We start from the raw sequence: 8,615 nt of genomic DNA on the forward strand, positions 1-8,615 counted from the left end.
TGCTGGGTCCCCCTTTGAGCCACGCCGCAGGCCGCAGGCAGGCAAGTCTGGGGACCCCCGTTTCCAGAACGCCGACAGCAGCGTGGATGGTGGAAAATTTTGGCTCTGAGTACCAATTGTTAGCAACAGGCTAGGATATCTCTCTATTGATGAACATCACTCAGATTTGTAGCTCTAATTTGAAATTACAAGCAAGAAGAAAGGAGGAAGAGAGTTACAAGCAAACGGGGGACTGCCCTGCCAAACTGGCCGCCCTCACAAGGAAGCTGTCCTCCTTATTTATCCTACCTCGTGGTCTATTCCTTGCCAGCGTAGCGTGTGGATGGGCGCCTGACCCTCCTATGGACCCCGACGTCAGTGGCTTGTTGACTGGGTCTTGGCTGCCCTGGCCGTCATCCTCTGTAACCGGCTCGGTGATGCTAACAGACTGCTCTGACAACCTACACAGAATTACAACGAGGTTTAGCATGCCGCAGCGCTCTGTCTCCCGAAGTCGCGAGTGGCCAAACCCATCCATATAAAGCATCCGAGCCGGAGCTGTGAGCATCTACCTAGCGCTAGTGTAGATTTTCCTTGCGCCACACAGCTGACAGCTCCCACGGAGGCTGGGCACACGGGAATAGGGAGGAGGTGCGCACGACCGCCGGCACCGACCATGCCGGAGCCTGCCCCGGTGATCAGGCGGATCCGCAAGGAGCTGAAACAGCTCTGGATGGACCCGCCGGCGTTCTGCCGGCCCGGCGCGACGCCCGTGACGGACCTGTTTCACTGGGACAGGCCCCCACGACAGCCCCTACGCCGGCGGCACGTTCCCCGTCGACGTCGCCTACCCCAAGGACTACCCCTTCAAGCCCATCAAGCTCACCTTCAAAACCAAGGTGAGTCGGCACTGGCCTCTAGCTGCATGCTTCCTCCAAACAAGATCGCTCGGTCGATCGGCATTTGTTTGACTGCTCGTGTTCATGCCAAACGATATCCTGACGTACGCGTCTCTGCACTGCGGGTGTACCATCCCAACATCGGCCCGGAGGGGAAGATGGCGCTGGACATCTTCGGGAGGGGGTGGTGGCCTAATCTCACGATAAGGACAGTCCTCCTGTCCGTCGTCTCCGTCCTCTACGACCCCGTCCGCCACGACGCCGCCCGGCTGTACAAGCGCGAGCGGGGTCTCTATGATGAGAAGGCCAGGCGCTGGACCCGCAGGTACGCCTCGGCGCCGGTCGTCTCCTTCTATCCGGCGGGGATGGAGCTGTTCGAGGAGCTGCTGGATGAGGCGGCGATTAGTGGGGCAGTGGCACGCCGGCGTTCTTGCGGAGCAGGGAAATGGCGTTTCTTCGGGGGCCGCCTCCTCGGCGCCATCTAGTACGTGCATGTGTTCAGTCATGCTCATGCATGCACCGCGATGATGCTGGATAAGACTAGCACAAGTTAAGTTCACCGGAAGAATGCTTGGACGATGTCCATTGAGTATCTAGTAGTAATTCGTAATTTGTATGGAGTGGGTTGTCTCAATTACTAGTCATGTTTGGTGATCTATAATATGATCCTTATTTTATGGACGCCGATAAATGCCACACGTGTGGGCGTTAGGGAGTCCGCCCACATATTTTGTGTGGTGTATAAGAGGAACAGCCTACACACTTACGTGTGGGCAAAACAATTAGCGCCCACACGCCTCTTTTTTTCCCTCCCGATCCCTTTCACACGCGTGCGTGTGGGCGAAGTTGATAACGCCCACACGCCCGTATGTCAGGTCTCGTACCTCCTGATCCCGCACGCCACGCGTGACGGTCACCGTGCGCCCGCAGTTGCCATGGTCCAGACCCTCGTCCATGTTCGTTTAATTGCAGTTGCCATATCGCTGAACTACGGTTGCCATGTCGGATAACTGCAGTTGCCATGGTTGCTCAACTGCAGTTGCCATGTATGATCTGATCTAATGTAGTTGCCATGATTTCATAACTTTAGGAGTTGCCACATACTAACACTAGGCAGTTGAGAGAGTTGCCATGTGCTCACAAGCATGCTAGGGCAGTTGCCATGTAAAAAGGAAGAGTTGACATCTGCTTACGTGCACGTTAGGGCAGTTGCCATGTACATGCACGTTAGGGCAGTTGCCATGTACCATGCAAAAACATATGGCAACTCGGTAAAAGAGAGTTGTCATCTGCTTACGTGCACACTAGGCAGTTGCCGTGTACCCTGCAAAACACATGGCAAACTCGGGTAAAAAAAAAGAGTTGCCACCTGCTTATAAAAGCACACTAGGGGCAGTTGCCATGTGTAGTGCAAAAACACATGGCAACTAGCAGCTTGGGTGTGAGAGAGGAGAAGGGCGTGTGGGCAAGATGCCAAATGCCCACACAGTAGCCCTTGTGTGTGCGTGCAAAGTGACGTGTGGGCGAACTGCTGAACGCCCACACACCAGCCCCTCTTGTGTGGTGAAACGGCCATGTGAGCGACCGGCTGAACGCCCACACACCAGGCCAGTCCTACGTAGCACTAGAAACATGCCAAGATTCGTGCGCTCACGAACGGACGTGGATCCACGCATGTGGGCGAGATGCAAACGCCCACACGTATGGGCGTTAACATTTCCGTATTTTATTACTATGAGTATATATTTTAAGAGTATTCAGTAATTGTGATCTACGATCCTTATTGGCGTTGGTGTGAACGGATTCGGCTTGCCAGCTTTGTCCCTATGCTCCCGTCCGTGCTCCCACTTAATCTTACCGCTGTCTTTTTTTCTTTTTTCTTTCTAATCTAATCATCTTTCTTTCCCCCTGATTTTAAGGGGATGGGACCGAATCTTATTTTATTCCATTCAAATCAAGCCAGTAGACAGGAGCACGGATAAACACACGACGGGAAACAGGCAAGTCTCGTCCGGTGTGAACCTCCTTGTACTGCACTGAGGTGATTGCAACCAAGTTAATTGTTCTGTACGTGGAGGTTACTTTCATGCGTATGTAGGCAACTTCTGAAAAAAGAAAGTATATATGGTATTTCTGCCTTGTTCCGTATCCGTACGATGTATGATCTGGTTGGCGGGTCGCACTTGTTGACGTTTTGTCTTTTTCATTTCTTTTCTTTTGCGGTTGTCACACGAATGCGCACACACGGTCACGTAGGTGTGTGTTATATATCGTTTGGCCGTTTGGTTTTATCCATATATACACCTGATCTGCTCCGTGACAGCACTTGCATTGCACGGTTCAGCCACCCGTTTAAGCAAGCATGAACTTGGGTTTTGCACGGCGTCGTTGGCCTGATCGATAATGGCTCGGACGCAGACACCACCCGCGACACAGCATCACCAACACGTTTGCCAAAAATGAAAAGGTTTGCCGAGTACCAGGACGTGTGGGTTGAACCGAGGTGCAATTGTGGCAAAGCAGCAACAGCACGGTACGTACCATTAGCATACATCTTCTTCCTGAAGCTTAGAGACGGCAGCAAGTTCCAACTCATCTATACTCCCTAATAGAGCTAAACAGTCATGTGTGCATCAGGAGTAAGATCAAGTTTGTGCCGGCCAGCTCTAACACGCAAATGCCTAAACATGACAAGATACCACAAGGGCCATCATGCGTCCTTGGTTCACCTTGACGATCTACGACTAAGGGCCATCACGGAGCAGATCAATCTTCAGTTTTAGTTCTCAAACCAAAGAACGGTTTTAGTTTGACGATCTACAATCAATTCACCTGGACGATCTACGACTAAGTGCAGGAATTGATTGCACGGAGCCGATTCAGCCACCCGTTCATCTATTTTCAGTTTTAGTTCTCAAACCAAAGATTTATGTTTCTTACAACCAAATCTTCTTTAAACATATTGCAATCAATTACCGCGTCAAGGTATCATCTAGGAGTAGAGTGTGGGAGCCAATTTTCAGCTATATTAACAGTTACACGTGCCAATTTTCAGCTATATATGCAAGGAGATACTACCATTTTCCGATTTACAGCCATCAGATCAAACGGAAAACACCAAAACACCACACAGCTGGTTTCCATCCATAATTTAAACAAACATTTTGTCAATTGTCATCAGGATCCAAAACAAGTATAGCGTGTTTCTGAATCTACCATATTATTATGAAAGTTTTAGCCAAAAAGGCCAAGAGAAACGACAGCAAAATAGCTAATGCCGATTAAAGCTTTGCCCGGATCTGCTTATTAGAGAAGTCCTGGGAACTTGGTTCTCTTCTTTGCTACGGCTACAACAAAACAAGTAGGATGAACAACCACTCAGCAAAGTCAGGGTGATATCAACTCAGGGTTGTTTTTCCAGGACACAGCTGCCACAAAAAAATGTGGGGAAGAAAGAACTCGTAGTTCCAATCTCGGCAGTAGTTTCAGGTTCACCGCGCTGGGAAGCTTTGTCGTCGCATGATGGCTTCACATCTCTGCTCACATGGACGGCATTTCAAGCGCCTGAAGGACATCTTTGAACTCGAAATCATGTGTTTCCTTGTTGAAACGCTCCACGAGCTTGTACCGCACATCATTCAGGTAGAACGAGTGGGCGGTCTCTAAAAGACACTTTGCCTCTGCATCGGTTAGTTTGCTGGTGAAGACAACGTCTCCTCGGACAAGCACTGTATCCTTGGTTTCTGCAAACTCTGTGAAATGAGTGACTGTATAGTAAGGGCTTGCTTGAGTTCCTCTTGCTTTGTAATCTTCAAGCCCTGTGAAGATCATGTGTGGCAGCTGGACTGCAATGTTGAACGACAGAGAATAGAGCAGTTAGCTCAAAACAAAACAAACACTGTCAATTCCCACAGGTGGGTTTGAACAAATAAATGGCCATGCAGAAAACGGTGTTTCGACACCAGCCCCTTCATTAATTTCACCAAAATTTACCGAACTTTTAGTCTCTGCAGCCTCACTGCCTTGCATTTATGGACAAGATACTAGGCATAAATATTAAGGGTATCAGACATAGAGTTACAAGTAATATACTACCCCAGCACACCCAACATTTGGATGGGGTGTTCAAAATATAATTAGTTAGTTACTGATACATCTACGTGTAAATACATCAGTACTATAAGCTATTAACTGACACGGCCTGAAGTTAGCGTGATGATACACCATGGATGCTTGGTTCATTTGTTATGTTCAAATATATTTCTCATGAACAGTAGTTTGTCGATGTTCATTTGGTATGAGTGTGAGTACATCTACCATTCTTGAGAGGCAAACTGGCTACAGGACACTACAAATTCATGACATTTGCTCCATCACACTCCAAATTTGCAACTTTGCTAAAGCATTCTAACATTGTGTCACCCGAACACACCACCAAATTGTAATAATATTGTTTGGCTTAAAAGGAGACAGAGCAGGCAAAGTCTGCTTTATTCTCATGAGTACGGCATCTTTGAACTTGTAAACACACTGATGCGTGTTTAGTGATCTAGAGATTCAATTATTTGTGATGCCATCTATTTGGCCAAAATATGAATCAGTTAATTTCTGCGTAAATATAGATTGTTGTGCATGTCTACTTTGTGCAGCTATTAATTTGTCAAAAGAAATTACAACAAAATGGCAAAACAGACTTTTCACGCGTTTTCCCACTCCCAAGTCAGATAATGTTGTTATAGTAGGTGGAGTGCGTGTTGGCAAATTGATGCAAGCTTAAAGTTTGTCTGGCAAGCTTTGAATTTATAGTACAATAGAGTAAATACCACGGATATAGAGTGTCATGTAGCAAATTTTGCCTTAGATATCAGGTTCAAACAGCCCCATCTAGAATAAACAGATTTGTTTTCCAAGGGTTATAATAACCCGTTTCATTTACTGATAATCAACAAAACATACAATTGGACACTTGAACAATAACATGCACAGGATATTAAGAATGTCAGACTGACCAAAGCCCATTGATATGAATATTCAAAAATATATGTTTAGTAAAGAACATACTTATAGACTGTAACAAAGTTCAATTTCAATGGAAATTTGTGAGAAGGAAAGCAGTCAACAAGGCTTGTGAAAATCGAATATCTGTGGTAGAGCCGAGAAATAACCTTGCATAAACATGGTGGTATATCCACTTCCTCTCCACAAAGGAATAACAAAATATGGACTACAAAAGAAGATAATTAGTTAAGAAAATAAATAGTTTAGAAATTAATCATGGTGATGGAATCAAAACTCCAATCAACAAACAAATACCATGTAGCCGATCTTTGTTCCAAGAGACGGTAAAGCTTTGCTTTCATTGATACACCTATGTGACCTCTTCCCAGGTGGTACTAATGTTCCATGAAAAGAATAGTGACACAAAGAAATTGTACAGAAGTAATGTCAGGATGGACTCAAATGCAGTAAGCAATATGTGCAGATACAAAATAATGCTGTAATGTCAACAGCATAAGACATAAAACTTTTAGTAACTGGATGATAATTAGGCGAAGCCAAAACTTAGTTTGCTAATTTTCTGGGTTAACAGGACAATATGTGAGATTACTGGCCATCGCACTAGCCTTTCAAATACAGAAGTTCATATGGAAGATATAGGTTCCTCCCCACCCTTGATGCAAATATTGCTTGGTTTTTGCATCATATGGAACAGGATGGTCTAATATCCCACTTGTTTCTGCTATTTTCCAACCTGCGGGTTCGATTCTTTGCCCAAACAAAGGCATACAACAAACTTGTCTTGCCTTCAGGTAGGGGCATGACAGATTGTCAGATGCAAAACGTTCTATAACAACAGCTAGTGAAGCACGCAGCTCCTACCAACCCACAAATATCCATCTGCCTCCCCTCTTCTTGCTTTCCCTGCCTATCTCCACACACAATCCATCTTACCCATCCAGCCCATTAATATGCCCCGTTAATGATTTTCACCCTGAAGACTGCAACTGATATACAAGTGTACAAACAATTGGATGATATGGGCTAGTCTGTTAAGCACTGGGCAGCAATTGTGATCCAAGCACTTTTAGGGCGCAAGGCACTGAGAGCACATCTCATGGTTCCAGATTTACAAATAGCTATGATAATTTGGTTCCATTGTTTTCATCCTTAGACATCATTCAGACACCTTAACTTTTCTTGGGGACAAATACCTTAAAACCGTTTGTTATCTATACCAGTACAGAAAATGAAATTCGTGCGCTTATAGACGGCAGCCAACGGATGTGATCTCCTCAACGCTAGTACGGAGGAAAACAAAATGTACGGCAAAAGGGGAAGGGCACTGACGTCATCCCATGCCGCGACGAGGTGTTCGGGGGAGAGGCCCTTGGCGCGCTCGACGTCGAGGATGGATCCCAGCTTCTTCGGCTCCAGGGGGGTGAATCCGCTCGCGAACCGGGAGTACCCTCTCCGCGGTAGCCAGCGGGCAAGCTCGGCCGGCGCGGCGGCTGCCTCCGCCGGCAGATGTGGCGCTCGAGGGACAGGACAGCCGCCGCGTGAGGGGGCGGGGCTCCGGAGAGATCCGGCCGCCGCGGAGCGCAGGATCCGCAGAGGTAGCCGCCGCATAGCCGGAGCAGCAGGCAGGGTAGTGGTGGTGGGGTTTTTTCTTCAGATGGTGGTGGAGCGTTTCGGGATTAGCCGGAGCAACAGGAAGAAGTGAAGAACCCCTCCAGAATCGATCGATCTGCTCCGTTGCGGGGGCAGGTGCACAGAAGATTTGTGGTAAATTGCAAAATTTCCACGAGGGTATATGGGCCATCTCACGTACTGATGTTTAAAAAAAACGTACTGATGGTTTGGGTTAAAACGTTAAGAAATCAACAAAAACATAAATTAGGGCAAATGATCAAGAAATTAAGGTACAGTGGGACAAATTATGTCAAGTTTAAAAATTGAACTCTAAAAAACGGTTCATAGCGCCACATGCAAAGCCTCTTGGTGGACGTAAACAGGATTCGCAACCTTGCCACCAAGAATGCCTTTGTTACCCATGAAACCTGTCGGCGTACATGAAAAGGGCTGACGCTTATGTGCTCTGAAGATGATCTTCAAAAGGATGGATTCTCTGAACGCTTCAAGTTTGACTCAACACCTCCAAGAAGGACTGTGCTGCGACGAACTCCGTCTCTTGAAGACTCTGAGTTCTCCTCTGTTGCAACAGTGAATGCACGTGTCATCGATGATGAAGACGATGCTACTTCACCACCTTCGGCGCGAATCACCACTGCATCGAGTTCGTCTGCACCACCAAACAACACCAACGACCCTGCTGCTTCACTTACTTCTCATGGAAACGAGTAGATGCTCTATGTCTTCAAACCTTTTTGGTCCTTACTGACAAAAGGGGGAAAAGCATATGAGTTTGATAGTCTTCAAGCGGGTCCATATGGGCGGTGATTTTATATTTTACCTAGTGTTTACAACTCTCACGTTTTGATACATTTGGTTCTTTGAGTTGTAACACTCAAACTCGATGGTCGTCTGCTACTTATTTGCTTTTCTGTGATGCGATGATAAATTCCGCATGTGCGACGATAAATTCCGCACTTAGATCATTTTGCAGACATCCATTTTTCATTATGCATGTCATTATCTTCACATACTTTTCATGCATGATAAATTGTCATCATAAGTTGAAGAGGATCTCCACAAGTACAACCTGCCATGTGCATTTGC

General features: G+C 46.7%; 2 protein-coding genes across 2 annotated transcripts; one reads left to right on the forward strand and one right to left on the reverse strand.

Annotated features, from left to right (window-relative positions):
- Positions 1-567: 567 nt before the first annotated feature.
- LOC125530655 (ubiquitin-conjugating enzyme E2-17 kDa-like) lies at positions 568-1,541 on the forward strand. Its single transcript, XM_048695044.1, has one exon. The coding sequence runs from the start codon at positions 656-658 to the stop codon at positions 1,361-1,363; it is 708 nt and encodes a 235-aa protein (XP_048551001.1). The 5' UTR covers positions 568-655; the 3' UTR covers positions 1,364-1,541.
- A 2,471-nt stretch (positions 1,542-4,012) lies between these two features.
- LOC125530654 lies at positions 4,013-7,633 on the reverse strand. The gene is made up of 4 exons (XM_048695043.1): positions 7,227-7,633; positions 6,192-6,271; positions 6,044-6,102; positions 4,013-4,723 (listed from the first exon to the last, which is right to left on the reverse strand). The coding sequence occupies exons 1-4, from the start codon at positions 7,503-7,505 to the stop codon at positions 4,419-4,421; spliced, it is 723 nt and encodes a 240-aa protein (XP_048551000.1). The 5' UTR covers positions 7,506-7,633; the 3' UTR covers positions 4,013-4,418.
- Positions 7,634-8,615: the final 982 nt, after the last annotated feature.

Source organism: Triticum urartu, unplaced genomic scaffold, assembly GCF_003073215.2.
Source record: "Triticum urartu cultivar G1812 unplaced genomic scaffold, Tu2.1 TuUngrouped_contig_6467, whole genome shotgun sequence".
NCBI lineage: Eukaryota > Viridiplantae > Streptophyta > Magnoliopsida > Poales > Poaceae > Triticum > Triticum urartu.

What these genes read in the sequence shown, in the direction of transcription:
- LOC125530655 (XM_048695044.1), top strand. Translation starts at nt 656, where the DNA reads ATGCCGGAGCCTGCCCCGGTGATCAGGCGGATCCGCAAGGAGCTGAAA.
- LOC125530654 (XM_048695043.1), bottom strand. Translation starts at nt 7,505, where the DNA reads ATGCGGCGGCTACCTCTGCGGATCCTGCGCTCCGCGGCGGCCGGATCT. An exon ending in TCGTCGCGGCATGGGATGAC is followed by an intron (nt 6,272 to 7,226) that starts GTCAGTGCCCTT and finishes ATGGAACATTAG; the next exon opens with TACCACCTGGGAAGAGGTCA. An exon ending in TACCACCATGTTTATGCAAG is followed by an intron (nt 4,724 to 6,043) that starts GTTATTTCTCGG and finishes TCAACATTGCAG; the next exon opens with TCCAGCTGCCACACATGATC.